At 36.7% G+C, this 21,188-nt stretch overlaps 1 protein-coding gene across 1 annotated transcript in view; it reads left to right on the top strand.

The window, feature by feature from the left end:
- The window catches only part of pfdn1 (prefoldin subunit 1), a 38,185-nt gene extending 20,188 nt beyond the window's left edge, over positions 1–17,997 (top strand). Inside the window, exon 4 of the mRNA XM_056446318.1 lies at positions 17,510–17,997. Coding sequence (XP_056302293.1) covers positions 17,510–17,593 — 84 coding nt within the window. The 3' untranslated portion in view covers positions 17,594–17,997. The remainder of the gene's footprint in view (positions 1–17,509) is intronic.
- The last annotated feature ends 3,191 nt before the right edge of the window (positions 17,998–21,188 follow it).

Raw genomic sequence — 21,188 nt, 5'->3', positions numbered from 1 at the left:
TCTGAAATTTGACTTGATGAAACCCGTAGAAACCCTGTTGTTTTAAAAGTTAGTTCACTCAAAAATTAAATCTCTGTAATTATTCACCCTCATGTCATTTAAACACCCTGAGACCTTTGTCGTTTCTAAAGACATATTAAGATATTTTAGATGAAAGCTGCAGTAAGAGCTCTCTGATCCTTCATAGACAGCAAGACATTCAAAGTCCATAATGGTATCAAAAACATCCTCAAAAACAGTCCATGTGTAGACAGTGAGTGGTTCAATCAATTCTAATGTTTTTCACCTTCAAAAGTATTTTAATCTACAGTTTCTTTTCTTTAGTGCCAGTCCAGGTCGCACATTCAAGCACTGATGTACACCCCGGATGTCAACGCTTGACTTTATCTGTTTTATACTCATCTAAGATATACGTCAGCAGCGTGACCAACCGTGATAAAAACACTGAACTCTCATGAACTAAACTTTCACTAAAGAAAAGAAACTGTTGAGTAAACGTATGTTTGTTTTTGTGTGCGCAAAAGTGTTCGCATAGTTTCGTAACTTTACAATTAAACCACTGATGTCACATGGACTGTTTTGAGGATGTTTAGATGAATGTGTTGCGACTCTTTCCAAACCTTGCAGATTTCATCCAAAATACCTTAAATTGTGTTCTTAAGATCAACAAATCTATCAGGGTTTTGGTGAGTCAATAATTTCAGAATTTAGGTGAACTATCCCCTTAAGGGCGCTGATATAATGAATGCGATTGTTAGCATCTGAAAGACAAGCCCTGAGTCACACAAATGCTTCAGAGGCCTCCTTGCTTTTTTAACGCCTATGTACAGTCAAACCACATAGCTGCCATTTTCCGCCTAGAACATACCGCATTTAGACCACACAGAGCGAATGAACTCATGGCTCCTTTGGCCTCTGTATTCACATAGTCTGGACGCAAGGCAATACATTTCGAGGTAACATGATGTCGTCAGCATGTGAGCAGCACTTTGGCCCACTCATCACCCTCGTGATCCCCATACATGACCGATGACTCCTGGGGTGACAAAAACCCCACTGCTGGTGCCCAAATGAGCTCATAATTGGCCCACGAGTTAGGTGGGCAGTGTGACTGTGGTGTGTGAGAGAAACCTGTTGACAGGCCTGTTATGGATCTGTCAGCTCCCTTTCTCCGAGTCTTAGCTGAGGTATTGTTTGCTGTATTTGCAGTGAAAGATTGGGAATCTTGTTATTAATACTCCAGAGGCAGCGGGAGGGAGATGCTGCTGAATTAGGTGCATGGCTTGGGTGTCAGTGCATGGGGATTAATGTCCTTACATGGGTCTTTCATGCCCGCATCTTCTTTGAGACGCTTGATGGGTCTTCTCATACCCGCTGTCTTGCACCACTTTTGTACTCTTGGTTTTGGCAGCGGCGCAGAATCAACTTTCTTTCAGGAGAGCCCATGAGGTTTAGGCAGGGACAGTTTCTGTGGAGTTGCTGCTTATAGAATGTGGATTGAATGTGTCTTTTTACTGATCCTACCAAAATGTGGTCTGATGGCTCTGGGAAAAACGACATGTAGTGTATAAGAACTTTATTTGTTTAATATTATTCTTTTAATTAATTATTCTCTTTAGAAAATGCACTATTTTAGTGTTTGGAGTCTGTAAAATGTTTAATAAATATTTTTTATAAACTTTAAAGTAATAAAAACTTAAAACTAAACAACTGTTAAGCCACAGTTATTAAGTAAACTATAAAAAATAATAATATTGTGATCATTATTTATTTGAATATTGTGAAAGCCACAGCCATATCACCCTGCAGCCCAAAACCTGGTCAGTGAGGCAAGGCAAGTTTGTTTATATAGAACATTTCATACACAGTGGCAATTTAAAGTGCTTTACTTAAACAAGAATAAAAGAGACAAGTATAAAAGAAAAAATATAGACAAATAGTATAAAAACAGATTAAAATGTGTTGAAACGGCTTATAAAAGAATGAAAAAGAAAAGAAAGACACGTCGGACTTAGCACAGTGCTCATTCAGTAAAGGCACAGCTAAACAGATGTGTCTTCAGTCTTGATTTGAATGTGCCTAAAAGTTGGAGCATATCTGATCATTTCAGGAAGCTGATTCCAGCAGCAGGGGGTGCAGTAGCTGCAGGCCGATTCCCCTTGCTTTGACTGAACTCTTGGAATTTCTATTTAATTTGATCCCTAAAGATCTGAGTGATCTATTAGGTTTGTATTCAGTGAGCATATCTGTAATGTATTGAGGTCCTAGGCCTTTATTGATTTACAGTATAGACAAGTAATAGTACTTTATAATCTATTCTGAATGTAACTGGGAGCCAGTGTAAAGACCTGAGGAGAGGTGTGATGTGCTCTGATTTTCTGGTTTGGGTCAGAATCCTGGCCGCAGTGTTCTGGATGAGCTGCAACTGTCTGACTGTCTTTTTGGAAAGGTCCAGTGAGGAGTCCATTACAGTAATCCACCCTGCTGCTGATAAAAGCATGAACAAGTTTCTCTACTGGAAACAAAGCATCTAATTCTTGCAGTGTTTTTGAGATGATAGTATGCTGATTTACTTACTGCTTTGACATGACAACTTAAACTCAGATCTGACTCCAGAATCACACCAAGACTCTTGACTTTGTTTTTTGTTGTTTGACCCTTAGAGCCAAGGTACGCATTCACCTTGAGAACCTCATCTCTGTTCCCAAATGCAATGACTTCAGTTTTCTCTTTGTTTAATTGAAGAAAGTTTTGACACATCCAACTGTTAACTGTTGGCAGAGGGTGTCAATGGGGCTGTAGTCAGTAGGCAGTAAGGCTATGTAGTTCTAATTGTCATCAGCATAGCTGTGGTAGGGGATTTGGTTCTTCTCATTATTAGAAAAAGTAAATTGTCTAAACATCCATTGGAGCTTAAAAACTCGTTAAGCTGGTTAAAAAACTACTCTTTCAATGATTTGCTAATGAAAGGGAGATTTGAGATTGGCCTGTAATTGCCCAATAGGGTGTTATCCAGGTTGATATTGTTCAAGAAGGGTTTAACTGCAGTTTTAAGTGAGTTTGGAAAAATCCATGTGAGAAGTAAAGCATTTACCACTTTTAGAAGATTCTTAGATTGTCAGTTCTAGTTGACAGTTAAACACCGTTTTGAAGAATGATGTGGGGAGAATGTCAAGGCTGCAGGTTGATGTTTTCATTAGGTTGATGTTTTCAGTACCTGGATGAGAGTCCACATTGGGAAAACTAGGTTGCTGTTGAAAGTGGTGTTAGTGAGGTCAGTAGGGGGCACAAGCTGCAGTCTGTGTAAGTCCTAATGCCCCATTATAGTGATGGGGACACTATATTGTCAGTGAGCACTGCCTTTCTGATGAGATGTTAAACCGAGGTCCTGACTATCTGTGGTCATTTAACATCATGGAAACTAATAGTTATTTTCAGACTTTTTCAGTAAAATGAAAGTTTATAATCTTTTATAACAGTATACTTGTCTTGTTTTTTAAAATCTTTTTTTTGCCTCCTTTCTCAACACAAACACTTGTTTTTTTGTTTTTTTTAATAAAGGGTAACACTTTAGTTTAATATCAATTAATTTCTTGCTTATTACATATTAAAAAGTATTGGCTGTTTATTAGTACTTCTAAAGTATGATCTTATTCTTCATTTCTAATCCTACCCAACACCTAAACCCTAAACTTACTTAGTAACCAAAAATAAGCAGCAAATTAAGCATTTTTTAAATAGTTTTATTAATAGTGAGAATTTACTCACTATGGCACTGTGGCACTGTGGGTAGCGCTGTTACCTCATAGCAAGAAGGTCGCTGGTTCAAGCCCTAGCTGGGTCAGTTGGCATTTCTATGTGGAGTTTGCATGTTCTCCCCATGTTCACGTGGGTTTCCTCTGGGTGCTCCGGTTTCCCCCACATGTCCAAAGACATGCGCTATAGGTGACTTGGGTAAGCTAAATTGGTTACGAAACACCAACATGGTGCAGCTTAATATCAACTTCGATATAAACGGCCCTGGGAGTGAGTAAGTACTAGTGAGAATTTTACCATAAAATAAAGTGTGACTAAATAATGTCACTACTACTTTAATGGTAGGTTATAGTGGTAATGGAGGTTATAGCTTTTCTTTTGTTGTAGCTTTAAACAGTGCCACTATACATTTATGGCTTGATTTGTAGTTTTCAACATCCTCATGTTAAGTTTTGCATGACTTTCACATGTCATTTTGGCAGTTTCAATAAAACCACATCTGTGCAACCAGTTAGATTAACTAATGTTATATAATATCAGGTCAACTGACCTGAAACTCACAGTGGTCATATATTGGTCGCTATTGGTTGCTTGTTGATAATGTGAAATTATGTTAAGCCCGTAACCTGGAAACTGTGTAAACATCAAATGAAACAGATTTATATTGGACTATAAAAGACTAAAGAGAGAAAGGGGACTTTGCCTTGTCACTCCATCCCATGTTCTGAAGCATTAGTGTAATTATCAAAATGAACACAACTGGAAACAGCTTGTCTTTGTGTCATTTAATTTCCTGTTTCAGTTGTAGTTCTGATAATACAAACTGAACAGTGACATTTATTCTATTAAATGACTTCATTTCACTCAAACACTAAAAAACTCTTGCTGTTTAGTTGAATCAAATGCAATGTTCTAGTCAACTTAAATTAGCCAAATTGAATAAAAATATTAAGTTAATCCTAAAAAATAGTGATTAACTTATTAAAATAAGTTAATGTAAAACAAAAATATGACTTTTTGTGATGTCATTGCTTAATAGAAGCATGTTATGTGAACTAAACATTTTATTATGTTGCTGTAAACATAAACTGATTGAGTTGAAAACTATTCCTATTTTTACCATGCTTTACGTCAAACTGTACATGCAAAATATTTGTTGACATTTTGTGTGTTTTTTTAGACAATACATAGGAAGACATAAATGAGCCTTTAATTTTGTGTTATGTTGAAATCGACAGGGTTAGCATTGTAATAAATAGTTGAGTCTGAGGTTTGATTAAAGATAAGCTGCAAAAAACATTAAAGACTGTATATGCTGCACTTTGATCATGCAATTGTACTAAAATTAGCCTTTTTAATTATTACATCAACACATGTTATTGCTAACTAACACTTAAAGGGTTAGTTCACCCCAAAAATACAATTCCGTTATCTTCAACATTGTGATTAGGGTTGGGTCAAGAATGAGTGTTACGCTGCTTGCCACATATACTGTAAAAAGTGATTAGTGTCTTTGCTTTAAGTAAGTAAACTCATTGGCTTAAAATGATTAAGTAAATGAACTGTTCGTAATTATAAATAGTTAAGTGAACTTAACAGTTCTAAGTTAAATTGAAATACTTAAATTATTTAGCAGGGTTTCCGCAGTGTCTTTAGAATGTCCTAAATTTCTAAAACTAAATTAAAAGTTCTTAAATACTCAGAAATATTGTGTTGTTGGTCTTAAATCATTTTAAACAAGTCTTCATTTTAAAAGTTGCCAAAGTAGTTACCCAATTGGTTTCGAAACCCATCCATGCACCAACAATCTATCTAATTATATAGCTGTTAGACATTTTACAGTATTTTTTAAAAATTTTATTAAATTCCCTAATCAGAAAAAGAAAACTAAAAACAATTACACAGTTGCTCATGATAATAACAGCAACATATCCCTTTACATAATTTTCCATTTACACAAAAACTATTTACAGAAGTAAGGGTGAGTGGACATAATAGTTATAAATAGGCATGAAACATAAGGTTTTATAACAGAAACGCGTTAGGTTGAATAGGAGTTATACTCAATTCATTTGAAACAAAAGCAAATAAATATATGTTTTTGATTATTCGTGTAGTTTTCTTCATAATAAATATACTTTTAACAATGTTAAACTTGTCATTGAATAAAAAAAGTCTGTACAACTAGAGTTCTCTTGTTTTGACACATTAAATTATGTGGTTAAGAAATAACTATATTTGGGTTTTTCTCCAATTCCATTGGTCCAACCGGACCTTTACAAAAAATCCTGTTTAGCCCTGTATAAGTACAAAATCTCATTCATAACGGTCTAAAAATGGTCTTAATAAGTCTTAAATCTGACTTGATGAAGCTTGCAGAAACCCTGTAAGAAGTCAAATCAACATGTATTTTTTAAAGCAGTGTTTTTTTAGTAATCTTTTAAGTAATCGGAAACATGTTGTTGTAATATAAATTAAAACTAAGTTATTCTTTTAACCTTAAAAAAAAAAAGAGTTAGTTTACTAAGATGTTTTAGGTTAATACGTTTCCATAAATGTTTTTTGAGTAATCTCAGCTCTGAGCTCTTACACTGCAAGACACACATGCCTGCAGCTCAAAGCCAGTTGTGCTTTCACTTCAGAAAGAAGCCTTTCACCCGGAGGCATCTTCCACCTCCGTTTCTCTAGAATTATTTAGCTGCTGCAACATTCCTTTGGCAGTTGTTTACGTAGGCCTACTTTGCGAAAGCTAAATCTCGGTGCATGAAGATCTAGTACTCTTCTTCGCCGCTCATCCGTTCTGTTGGCCTTCGCAGCAGGTCAACTCTTTTCAGAAGCATCACCTCTGCCTCTTGTAGTGGAGCCGGCAACAACAAAGGGCTCTTTTATGGTGGTGTCTGCGCAGACTATCTGCCCTGTCATCTGTGCTCTGACAGAAGTCATTCTGGGCGGCCCTCACACCCATGAGAGGATCCATTCAGACCATAACAATGAAGGCTTCTGCAGCCCGATTGAGACCGAAGTGCAGAAGAGAGAACCACAAGACCTCCCTTTGTGCCTTCTTCCGCATTGTTCAGGGAAGGTCAGTCTTCTGAGGTATCATTATCCGCATGGAGAGTTAGTGTTTCCATAACACAGTGTGCTTGGCTAATGGGGAATCCCCCATTAGTGATTGGGTTCATACCTTTGATGATAACCGGTTTGGTGCAGCAGTTGGTCTTGTGTTATTTTGTTACAGTGATTGACATTTAATTATTTTATATGACCTTTTCCATTGTTAGGGTTTTTAGAGCTTGCAAACTACATTCACAATGCTTTTCATGTGTGTGTAATAATTCTGCTTTATTTATTGTCAAAAAGAAAAAACAACATCAAGGAAAAAATACAAATATGTGACAGTTACAAATGTTGTAGTGGCATTAGGTTAATGTAATAAATGAAAACAAATTTAATAAATGAAATATTATAGAAATAATACTAAAATAAAGATAGAAACTGGTTTCAGCTAGTAGCAACTAATACAAACAAAACTTGTGTGTGTATAATTTCATTCATTTATTTTCTTTTCGGGTTAGTCCTTTTATTTATCAGGGGTCGCCACAGCGGAATGAACCGCCAACCTATCGAGCATATGTTTTACGCAGCGGCTGCACTTCCAGCTGCAAGCCAGTATTGTGAAACACCCATACACTCTTGCATTGACACCCACACATACATTACAGCCAATTTAGCTTAATCAATTTACCTGTAGCCGGAGCACCTGAAGGAAACCCACGCAAACTCAGTGAGAACATGCAAACTCCACACAGAAATGTCAACTGGCCCAGCCGGTGCTTGAACCAGCGACCTTCTTGCTGTGAGATGACATCGCAACTCACTGTGTCACCTGTATATAATTTATATATGTATAATGTGAATGTGTACAAATTGCTTATTTTAAATTAAGTTGGACCAACACATTTCTTAAGGTTTTGGGACAACTTTAATTGTTTTATGTTCAGTCAACTTAAATTTGTTAAAACGATTAAGTTAACTTAATTGAACTGTGTGGAAGCCAGCATTTTTTATAGTGTAGATGTGTAATTTATCATTTATGTAATTAATTACTTAATTGTGCCTTAAATGCACTGATAACCACTATAATACAGGTGTTTAAACTCTAAGGGCTCTAACAATCTAGGCGCAAAGTCTAACGTGCATGACGCAAAACCATTAAGGGTGTGTCCAAATCCATATTTGCTGTTTTATGCACGGAAAAAAAGCTTTGTGCCGTGGAGCATTGTCTAACAGGGTTGTGCTTATTCTCTTAGTGAGTTATGAGTGCGTTTTGAGCATAACGTGCATTAAACCAATCAGAGTCTCATTTCAAATTCCCATTAAGAGTCAGTTGTGTCACACCATGGCGCGTTTGCTTTTGAAATGGCAGACTTTGTAAGTGGAAAAACTGAATGCTTCACTAGCGAGAAATCCGTTAAACAGACCATCTGCAGTGTGAGGATAAAACATGAGCCTCCTCCATTTGGCCTCTTTACTTTCTCTTTCTCTTTACTTTTACTCTTTACTCCTTTCGTGGATAGGGAAACGTTGTTGTACGCACTCCACTGATGACACACATTAGCCTACATATTTAATTTAGTTTGTTAGGCACAAAGATTTGTTTCAAAACTATTTCTAAATTCTGTTCTAATTTTCAGCAAATGAATAAATGAGCAATAATAACGAAGTGTGGTCAAAAAATTGAGTTATATCTAAACACGTGTCCTATTCGTATGCCTCATATGGTCCAAAACCCGACAGGTGGACAAATCTAAATTTGTTTTTATTCAAACAAATATAAATATGCATATAATAAATAATACTGATAATAATAACATTTTACAAATGCTAATTTGTCATGTATAAACTGAAAAAAAACCCTCCGACATAAAGAAGGAATGGAGGTAGTGGTTTTTATATTTATGTTGAAAATAATTATTTTTGCAACATTTTAATCCTTTAATTCCTTTTCATTTGTAAAGATATTTGCATATAGCTGTAGAACCTATGTGTCATAAGCAATGTGTAAGCATTTAAGTCGCACAACAAACTGTTCTGCGCTGGACTTTAGACCAGCTTTCAGCTGGTCAATTGCGCAGTCTATTTTAGTTCCTCAAAATAGCAATGCGCCAACATTGCGCCTTAACACACCTCCATTCTAGACCAGCACACCCACGAGTCCACAAAGCGGCTCAAATGGATTTACTATTTAAACAACGTGTCACAAAACAGGAAAATTAGGGTTGCATTGGTCTGAAAATAGCAACAAATCGAGCCAAACACGTCTTTCCCGTTATTGCCCCGGGTATATGATAGGGTCCTAAGATATTATTATAAATGAATCATAAGTTCATCACATTCTCCATAACACATGGTTAATGTTAGGTTAAAGTATCGCATCATCACATTTGGCAACTTAGGTAACCAAATAACAGATTTGTTTAATATCAAACATTTTTATAATATGGCTTTCTTTGACACATTTATCAGCGAGATTTGAATTTAAATGGAGCAGTTTCATAAATGGAAGCTCGGTGGAAAAGACACTCATACATTCAGAAAGCGTGGATTCAAAAGGTTGATTGTTTGAGTCGCAGCTCTGCAGGGCTGTGTAGGAGGCAAGCGGCGCTCAGTTAGGATCATTTCTGTCACTTAACTGCTTTCTAACACGGATATAGTGGAATCTTCCACTGAATTTCCATTGTGCATCTGGAGCTTCTTTTGAATCATGTTATTCAGAGAGCATACATGAAACAGCATTCCTTTTTAATCCTCATCACATTTTCTAAAGCTTTTGCAATAGTATACATCTACTCCACTTAATATATTTAAATGAGATAATCAGTGAATAAACCACTGGAATTAACTTTTATCTTCTCCGGTACAGCTGGCTCTGAGATCATAACTTGGACTGTCTTTTTAACACTCGATCGACTCCAATTTCTTTTCTCTACCTGCATTATTGGTGTTTTAGTGGTGGTGACATTACTTGTTCTTGGGTGAATAAAATAATTAAAAGTTGCTAAACAAGTTGAGCTCTATCAGATTGATGGAGAGGCTAATGCAATTCTACAAATGGCAATTGTTTTCTCTAGTTGTTTTTTTTTTCTGACCTCTGAACTATTTTCATGACCTTTCCCTATGCCTTTCCAAGCGCTTCTTTCTATAAATAAATGGCTTTTCTGTAGATGTCCACAATAGCGAGGTATGGGAAAGCTGATATCAATTGTTGTCATATCTCTTATCATGCTTGCGCAGGGAATATTTTCCTTTCATTCTGGCATGCAGGCTTGTCATAAACAGATGACATGGTGTACGAGCCCAACCTCACCCTCTCATTAAAAATGAGAAAGAATTTTGAACCTGTATCACTGAATCTATAAGTACGCATTTAAAACCCCCCAAAATACGTAGGCAGCTTCGTAAACACACCGGACGAGATTCCAAAAATAAATCTTCTTTTGAATGAACAATTGACTCTTGCTATTTATAGGAGAGCGTTTCGGATATTTATCTCAATCCACATCCTTGTTTTGTTTATTTTTTGACGCATTTGGTGTAGTTTAAATGGAAAATATGCTTGTGAGGATGAAAGTGCAACCAAATACCTCTCTTTTCATGCAATTTTTAAACAAGACAATGGACTTTAAGCAGTAACTATGGTAAAGTGATAATAGTGTTTGGTTTCTTTATTGTTAGTTTTGGTGTTTTCCCACTGAAATGGAAAGACGTATTGACTCTGGTCATTGGTTGCTCACACTCATGTTCTTTCAAACTCATGAGATATTTATGCTTGAAATGCAAATTATACTTTTAATGAAACGTGTGATTTCTCCATGCCCCCATTAAAGGTCTTTCCACCAAATTTTGATGAATAAATTTAATAGAAAGGTTGTAAAAGAAATTAATTTGAATCAAATAGTTTAATGGACGTTTTGTGTAGAGATATGATCACTTTATTTGATGAACAGATTTAATTAAGACTTTTTTTGACATAAAAGCATTTATCACATATAAAGACTCCTTTCTACTATGACAAATGATAGAATGGAAGTCATTTATTCAATAGAGTAGTATGGGAGCTTGCTGGAGTCTTGCTTATATGCATATGTGAAAATTTCATATCTGAATTTGAGATTTGGATGTCTTCGGATTTATATTTGTACTTCTGCAGATAGAACATTTACCCATTTTCTTGTATTCTTGTATGTATTCTACAGTGTCAAAAATTGCTGTAAAATTTACAGCATTACTGGCTAGTTTGGTTGCAAGTTATACTGTAAAATTTACAATGCCACTGTAAATGAAGAATTATTGTACTGTAGTTTTACAGCACAATTGTATTTATCAGTTTTTAGTTTGTGCTTGTACAGTATTACTGGGGATTTTAGCAGTGTTACTGTCAATATACAAGTGCAAATGAACAATTACAACCCTGCTGTAGATTTTTTTTGTAAGTTTTACAGCAATTATTTACAGTGTAATTAAAAATGTGATAATGATGTTTGGAATTTCCTCGCTAGTGGGCCCTCTGGCTTTGATTTTTGGGGATTTGCTTGTGATCAAACAACCCTGCTTCCCTGACAATATGTGCATGACAATCACAGCCTTTGATTAATTGTATTTGCAATTTCAATTTGATTCATCAAACAACTGTAGTATTCGAACACTGTGCACTGAAGCTTTTAGTGTATAAAATTTATAAGGTTATTTTGTCAATCATTTTAAACGTACAACTTTTGCTTAAGTGTATCATCTGAGTATCTAAAGGCCAGGACACACCAAGCTGACGGTCAGCCATTGGGCAGCATCGACCTGCCAGCGAACGTCTGTTTGGCTAGTTGGTTTGTGATTGTCTGATCAAATCGGTCTGATTCAGCATGTAGAATTGCTGTTAGCTGAAGAGAGTACACCTGGATTGGTTATTCAGCAATGAACCAGACTGCGAGAACAAAACTCAGAGTGACGTATCTAAGTAAATAATTCAAGTCAAGAGAGAACATAATGAAGCCGGCTGTAGTTTGGCTTTCTCAAATATTTGCAAATGATATGGATTATTAGATAATCAGGGATGTTTGCACAAGTGAATCCCTCCATGGTGAGTGATAATTACCCACATCCTCTAAAGCAATCACAGAACATGCGTTCTCATCTCAATTGGCTGCCATCCGTTTGGTGTGTTCTGGCGCAGGGCCGGATTAAGAACACATTGGGCCCTGGGGCTGTAACAAACCCAAGGGCCCCATTTATTAATCGCCTCACAAAAGTATATATTTTTGTATTATAATTGTTTTTATTATTAGTATTATTATCATTATTATTAATTTACTTATATTTTAATTTAATTATTAATTGATATTATTATCTAATATCTTTTCACCATTTGATTAATATGTGATTATTATGAATTTTATTAAAGTAGGCCTACATGTATACAAAATTATTAAAAACCTAATATGAAAGTTGCTGCAAAAATCAGCAAAGCAAAAACATTTGCAATACTTCATATATTAGTGCTTTATAATAAATATTTTAAATAGGATTTAACCTTTAAAAGTTTCTTTAGAACTGAGCATAAATCCCCAATGATAGGACATCGTTAAAATCCATGCCTCTAATTTCCAAAAGTTGTCTTTTGAATTACAAAAGTAGTTATTTTTTCTCATCATATGTTGTATGATGAAAACCAGTGCCAATATTTAATTGCTCCATATTATTACTGTCATTTTTATAAAAGAAGCAAAATAAGCATACACACACACACACACACACACACACACACACACACACACACACATATATATATATATATATTATTTTTATTTTTTAACTGGTTCAGTTAGGCTTAAACCACAAAAGAGTAAACTTACTTGTGATAGATACTCTGCATGCATGGACATTAGATAACTGTTTGTGTAGGCTATTTAATTTGTTTGCACACTGCCTCGGTTATATTGTGTGATGGAAGGATTGTGTGGGTGCCGTCAGTTTCCTGAGTCTAGCTTTATCCGACGCTTTATCCGAGTCTAGCTTTATCCGAAGACAGTGCTTCAGTTCTGAGACCGTACAGCCGGATTCTTCCTATCCTGGCTTCTGTTACTACATGTACAAGTTAATCAATAATAAATGCTGTTTTACATTTTAATTCTTTTGTTCTTAGAAGATCTTAGCCTGCCTTTGACTGCTCGGTTATCACGGTAGTGCCAAAATAAGGGAGTTTTCCTGGGGAAAATTGACAACTGATCATACTCATGGGGGACTAAAACAGGTCTATTCAATATTATGGTTTGGCTAAATCCCCTCTGAGCCCCAGATAGTGGCATCACTGTTTTAGAATAGCAGCAAACCAAAAGAAATGCTTCACTTTACTGATGTGCAAAAGCATAGCAAAGAGGCATTTTGCGGTGTCATGGCCCAAATTAATTATTCAGCCAATCATGGGCCCCCTCCTTCCTCCCACCCAGCTGGATGTCAATCCGGCCCTGTTCATGAGCAGCTTTTTGGTCCAGACATTTACATTACATTTACATTTAGTCATTTAGCAGACGCTTTTATCCAAAGCGACTTACAAATGAGGACAAGGAAGCAATTTACACAACTATAAGAGCAGCAGTGAACAAGCGCTATAGACAAGTTTCAGGTGTGTAAAAGTCTAAGAGGCAAAACATTAGTAGAAATTTTTTTTTTTTTTTTTTTTTTGAGAAAGAGAGAGAGAGAGAAAGAGGGCACAGTTAGTGGTATAGCCAGAGAGGCAATTGCAGATTAGGAAGGAAAGTGGAGAATAAACAGTTGCGTTTTTAGTCGTTTCTTGAAGACAGCAAGTGACTCGGCTGTTCTGATGTAGTTAGGGAGTTCATTCCACCAACTGGGCAGATTGAATGTGAGAGTTCGGGAAAGTGATTTCTTCCCTCTTTGGGATGGAACAACGAGGCGACGTTCATTCGCAGAACGCAAGTTTCTGGAGGGCACATATATCTGCAGAAGTGAGAGCAGATACGAAGGAGCAAAGCCAGAGGTCACTTTGTAAGCAAACATCAGAGCTTTGAATTTGATGCGGGCAGCAACTGGCAGCCAGTGCAAACGGGTGAGTAGCCAGAATCAGATGTGGCCCACAACAGTTTTTGTCAGTTTTTTAGTGTCGGCTTAGTGTGTCCCAGCCTAAAAGAGCCCATATTATGAGTTTTTGAAAATGACCTTCCATGCAGTGTGTAACACAGCTCTAAGTGAAGTGAAATATCCAGCTAAAGCTTAATCTGAAAGTGCACCATGTTTAAAACTATTGATTCATCTGTAAAAGAGTCGAAAAAAATACCTTAGCATTATAGCCCAGCCTTGTGCTGTGTTCCCATCATTTTTCTGATGAGTGCTTTAGCAATCTACATGTTTACAACGGGGGATTTGTCAGCTGTTTGTTAAAGGAAGGATCAGAAAAGACTACTGATGGATGGGACTTTGACAGAGCTCGGCAGGAACTTTACAGTACACAGTTCATAGATCAGTTCCTTCCTCTATTTTACAAGTGTAAGTAAGGCCCAATCCCAATTCTACCCCTTAGCCTTTCCCCTTACCCCTACCCCTTGGCGGGTAGGGGTGTCGCAATTCTCTCTAGCTTGAAGGCGTAGGGATAGATACAGATTTTTCAGGACCACACTCGAAACCAAGGGGTATGAAAATTTCCCAGAATAAAACAGTCACAGCTGCACCTGGAAGTAAGGAAATCCACAAATTAGTATTTTTTGTCATACATGTTTTAATATATTCATAATCGCGTTCATGTTTTACCATCATGCTTAAAAAAAATGCTAAAATAAAAACAAAAAATTTCACGATCTATAATCCATAATCATAAATCCTGTACAGCGGTCCCACAAAATTCTGACACTCGATGACACTCAAATACCCTGTCAGAAAAGTCTAGTGGCTGGAAATGAGCTTTTTACAGTGTCTGCTATAATGTTAATGTTGGTTTTGGTGTGTTTACATAGATGAATATGGCCACTGTGTAAATGCACAGTACAGTTATGATCTTATTGCCACATTAGATCGTTACGATAACATAATGTATGCCTTCAGTGATTTCCTGAAGATAAATACTAAAAAATACCACAACTGGAATCACTACAGCAGTCACGATCGTCTGATCTCATATGAAGCAAAAGATCGCAATGACATATGATGACGTGTGCAGGTGCTGTAGTGCTGTCCCAATTCTTAGGGGTAAATTTTGAAGCCCTTCCCCTTCACACTCGTTTTTAAGGGCCAAGGGTAAGGGGTACAAAATAGAATTGGGATTGGGCTTAAGTGTGATTAAAATGGTTGCCTCCTTTTCTCTAGCTTGCAAATTATGTATTTAATTGTGTTTTGTTCCTTGTAACCGTTTGCACTGTGTCTGGTTAACTCTTTATATTGTCATATTGTGTCTAAAACCACGCTGAAAACGTGACGCGTGCTGTTTTGTTCATGGATTTAAATGCATTTGTGAGCTCACGATCCACTGCCGTTTGCTGTTGCTATGGCCACCGTCAGCTGTTCTCACACACATGCAGCGGTCAGGTTTCAAAATAGCTCAGCTTTTGCCACAATGTGGATTAAGACTGATTGTGTGTCGTGGTTAAATGTAGAGCAATATGCTAGTGTTAAACTGCATTGCTTTAATGCACTCCTGCATTAGGCTCACACATACACTCTACACTCTGACTACTTCAAGAGTTCACACTTCGCTAATGTTTGATTATAAAGCTTGTTTGGCATGCTGTCCCGGGAGAGAGCCCTGAGCTCATAAGATCCTCGAGCACAGGGCTCCCTCCCTTTTGCAAGGCGAGAGGGGAATTTGAGCTCTGGTAGATCTCAAGAACACCCCTGCTGTAGTAGCTAATGAACAGATGCTCTTAAGAGATAACAGCTTACTAGGAGCATGTCTATGGTGCTGATTTGGATTAGTCAATTAACTTAAGTTGCACGTTTCTGGATGGTGGGAGGAAACCGGGGAACTTGGGGGAAACCTACGTGAGCATGGGGAGAACATGTAAACTCTGCACAGAAACGTTGGCTGGCTTGGTAAAGACTAGAACCAGTGACGTCCTTGTTGTGAGGCAACAGTGCTAACCACTGGGCCACTGTGCCACCCATTTAGGAAAGGAATAGGAGTAAGGGTGAAAGCGGGGATTCTTCAAAACGAAGATGGCTGTCATATGGAACTTAGGGTATTTATAGTGGCTCAGGAATCGTCTGATTGGTGAATCATAAATTGTATAATATGGGGATGGCTGCAAGCAATCATAAGCACGTGATCCTCTCGAAATTAGTTTAAAAATAAACTTCGTTTCAACAATTTTGATAAGCCTTGGTGGGCATTTCTCTCTATCTCCTGCTGAACGCAGCCAACCAATCGCAATAGACTGGGTCATTGGACCAATCAGCGCAGATTAGCATCGCGCTAAGGAAGGGTTTGAGAACAAATCAATCACTGAACAAATCTTATGGGAGTCGTTGAGATAATTAAAAATAAATGCATTTTATAAGACAATGAAAGTGTTTTTTGACCTTGCAAACATATCAGCATGTTGAAGACCACCCCCCCCCCCCCCAAAAAAAAAAACAAAAAACAAAAAAACAAAATATGACCTTTTTAAATGCATAACAGGGGCTCTTTAAGGGTACTTTTGGCTTTGGAAATAGCAAGTCTGATCAGAGTAAACTGTATCGAATCACCTGTGCTGTACTATACCGAACTGTCCCGCGTAGTGGAAATGAGCCGAAACACTTGTCAACCATGTCAACTAAAGATTGAGGAATAAAAAAGTGTGAATGTTCAGTAAAATTGAGTTGTTTTTTTCAGGTTAAAGTATGATAAAGCATATGGTATGCCTGGATTTGTATTAAAAGCCCTTGGATATTTGAAATGGCAGGACATAAATTGCCATAAATTTGAGAATCTAGCTACACTAGTGTAGTCATATGTGATTGGGGGGGCTGGAGGAAGGGTGAGGCTCCCAGACAGCAGTGAGCTAATGTGCAGTAATGCTTGGTTACAGATGTAAACACATGCATATACTTTAATCATTACAGAAATGTCGGCCCACAAGCCACACGCTACAGCCACACAGACTGAAATTACAGCAAACTTTTGGTTCTTTTCTAATGACTCACTGACCATGAATTTGAAAACCCTTGCTCCAGTTCTCATCAAAGTTGATTGTTAATATGATAAACAATGCACAGTAGTTATGCTGTTATATATTCAAAAAATGGCGTATTTCTTAATTATTGTGAGTATTTAGAAGCTGCCACATAGTCTGGGGCAAAGGTTTTCGGTGCACTTGACTCACATTCACTCTTTTGCAACACATTACCGGAAATCTTCAGGTAGAGGCCTGTACTGTACGGTATCTCGGTCAATAACCAGGTGTCCTGTGATTACACATACCGCCAAACGTTGCGTAATGCAGTCACACTTTCACTTGAATGCAACGGTTATGCTAAAATTCAAGTTGTTTTAATGTATCTAAAGACGGCGAGAAAACCTTTAACCTTATAGAGCAATCAAAGCGCTAAGCCTTTGAAAATGGTCCAAAAAAAGATCATCTCGTTATCTTATCTTAAAGTATTTTAACAGCTCTGTCATTCAGTTTGGGGAGTAAACGGGTGTGTTCACAAAGAAATCCTTCAGATGTTTCCGAACATGAAGCTACAATTCTGTCTCTCTTTTTTTCCACAGCAAAAGAAGACTTACCTGGAGCGCAGCGTTAAAGATGCGGAGGACAACATCAGGGAGATGCTGATGTCCAGGAGGGCTCAGTAAAACACACACACACACACACACACACGCACACACACACACACACACACACACACACACACACACACACACAAATAATGTATAATCTCCATCACCTTTGTACACCGTGCCCTTAGTTTGAAGATGCTTTTGCGTGTATTGGAGAATACTCGTGACAGTCGAACTAGCATTTGTCAGCTGAACACAGGAAGTTTATTTTAGGTTAATAGTTAAATCAGAATGTACTGTTGACCGCAATGTCTAATACTAACTAATGTGACCTCTGACACCTGAGGATCCACTTAAGTCTTAAGTTATTGATGTTTTCTTTCGCTGTTCATTCGTTTTTCCTATGGTTTCGTAATAAATCAACAGGTTTTTTTAATGTAAGCAGATGGTAATAAAGGTGACTGTTTTGAGACGGCAAATTTGTTTTTGCGTGTGTGTGTCATGTAAAGCACACAGTAATTTAGATATGATCTGAATGATGTGGTGCTTATTTCTGAGGAATTGCAGTGTTCGTGTTTGCGATTTTTACGTCACTGGTTTCCTGTCAGTCCCTCTGGACATCCTCGTCTCGTCTCTCTGTCTGTCTTACGATGTTGGACGGGTGTCTTTTTGTATGAACTTGTGAAATGGAGGCAGCATCGAAAGTGGAAAACAGAAATTCCCCAGACTTCTGTTTAAGTATTCTCCAGACAGCGCTTCCTGTGTGTTTCCTGCAGATCCGTCTGTGTCTCAATCCTTCATGATGCAGATGTGCGTCTGCTTGATATCCTGCCTTCCTCATTAGGGAGCGGAGTTGCGTGAATAAAGGGATGGGGGAGGGTTTTTTTCTTAATATGAAGCTTTGTAATTGATGAGGTCATTGTTGTGCCATCCAATAAGTTTTGGGTTTACATGGTGCTTTATATTGCATCATTCTGATTGGTCAATCGAGGCATTCTCCTGTCAGATTTGTTAACGAACTTTTGTGTTAAGTGTATTTGAGTTATTTATAAGTGTAATATAATATAATATAATATAATATAATATAATATAATATAATATAATATAATATAATATAACATAACATAACATAACATAACATAATATAATATAATATAATATAATATAATATAATATAATATAATATAATATAATATAAGTGTTATTTATAATGGTATTTTTATATGCAGTTATAGTATTAAATATTATTTAAGCTTTAAAGTTTAGTCATTTGAGAATATATTTTTGTAGGGAGTCATTTTAGAACTACTTTTTTAAAGTTTGATTCCAAAGCAACGTTTCTAACATTTCATTATGTTTTTGAATTTTTTCAGGGTTTTATTAAAACCATAAAACTAAAATAATTTTTTATATACTTAAAAGAGACAATTACTCATATATATTGATTATAAATGTTCAATGATTAACCTTAAAACTAAAATAAACATTTGACATTACCAAATGACTAAAACTTTATCTAAATCTAAAAATAAACTAACAATTTAATAAAGACAACAATTATTACTCGACAATACAAAAACAATTATGTTACCAAAAATAAAATGGGGTGTCATAGTGGTCCAGTGGGTAGCATGATCGCCTCACAGCAAGAAGGTCGCTGACTCGAGCCTCGACTCGAGTTTGCATGTTCTCGCTGTGTTGGCGTGGGTTTCCTCCGGGTGCTCCGGTTTCCCCCAAAGTCCAAAGACGTGCACTATAGGTGAATTTAATTAGCTAAATTGGCTGTAGTGTATGTGTGGAAATGGGAGTGTATGGGTGTTTCACGGTGATGGCTTGTAGCTGGAAGGGCATCCGCTGCTTGAAACATATGCTGGATAACTTGGCGGTTCAATCCCCTGTGGCGCCCCCAGATTAATAAAGGGACTAAGCCGAAAAGGAAAATGAATGAATGAAAATTAAATGACAATGTGTATTTAATTTTTATGATTTATATCTTACACAAACACTACCTGTCTACTACAAGCTATAGCTTGCTGCCACTCGATATTACAGTTTTATGACCGCTCAGTAAAATTCTTAATTCTGATTGGTCAGTCACTCCAGTTTACATCAGACGTTAGTATGGTTGTTTCAGGTAACCAATTTCCTGTGTTAGTTGTGCAAATATTCTGTCTCTGAAATCACATCTCTTCATATTATCAGTCATATTGTGTCTGATTATCCACAATTACAGTTTAATTAGTGAAGGCTTCCAGTTACTTTGTGTCTAAAAACACTTTGTGTTGACCAAATTGCTTTACACAACAATTAACATAGAAAATCTATACTTATACACTGTAAAACTCAATTTAAGGGAACTCAAACCATTTGAGGAACCCGATTGCAATAAACCATTTAAGTTCAAAAACTAATCCTACTGAGTACTGTGAACTTAATCCATTTGAGTAAATGAAGCAACTTGGGCAAAGTAAAACCCAATAAATGAAGACAACTCAAACAAACTGAGTACTGTAAAACCCAACAAGTTAAAGCAACTCAAACCGTTTGAGGAAACTGATTGCTACAAACCATTTGAGTTAAAACACCGATCTATATGAGTACTGTGAACTTCCTCCATTTAAGTTTAAGTAATGAGATATTTAATTAACTCATTACCTTCAACACTGAGTTCAAAACTTTGTCAATTTTGAGTTAACTACACTCATTTCATTTGATAAAGTTGACTGTTGGGTTTTACAGTCTATATATAAACAAAATATGTAAAACTAATTAAAATGAATTAATTACTATCAAAAGCAAGAGACAGAAGGTGATTTTATTTTTTAAATGAAACCTAAAAGCATCAAGGGAAGAGCATGACCTGATACGTAAAGGCAGACCAAATCCACAGGCGAGGGGCTGTGGCAGAAAAAGCCCTGTCTCCTTTTGATTTTAACCGTGACATCTAGCTAATGAAGTGTGCCAGTGAAGCAGCTCATCAATGTAAATAGGTGCCATTAGTAATATTTGATGTTAATATTGGAATATTAATATTTAATACTGCACTTTAAAATAATTTCTTATAATATTATTTTAAAATACTGTCTTAAATGCACTGGTATGTAGAGCAAACTGTTACTCGTTTATAGGAACCAATAAACTAAATGTGACAATCAGCATCAATAACTTCAAAATAAGGTGGACAGATTTTTGGGGTGAGTATCTGGGTAATAAGTGAGATAATTAACAGTTAATGCAAAAATCCATTTATTGTATTTCAGGGTTTTGATTGCTGTGTTTGATTTATTCATTAGACAAAGTTTATCTCCAACCCTATATAAATGCACCTCAGCCAGCTAATTAAGGTCTTCTGACTCACTAGAACCATCAAGGCAATTTTATGAAGGTTGATGAAATGTATCAGTTCGGTAGTCCTCCAGAAACAGACAAATTTGCCAATAGTCAAAACATAACCTCCTGCTTTATATACTGTTGGCTAACTGCATGCTTCCAAAATAGCACTGACCTGTGGAGGCCTGGACTCTACGAGACCCCTGAAGGGTGTCCTCTGGTATCTAGCACCAAGATGTTAGCAACAAATCCTCCAAGTTTTGTAGGCTACAAGGTGGAGCCACCCATGGATCAAGCTTGTTGGTGCAGCACGTCCACAGATGCTCAGCAGGATTGGAAT

This window comes from Danio aesculapii, chromosome 21, assembly GCF_903798145.1.
Source record: "Danio aesculapii chromosome 21, fDanAes4.1, whole genome shotgun sequence".
In the NCBI taxonomy this organism is placed as follows: Eukaryota; Metazoa; Chordata; class Actinopteri; order Cypriniformes; family Danionidae; genus Danio; species Danio aesculapii.
This window is presented reverse-complemented; position numbering and strand designations above follow the sequence as displayed.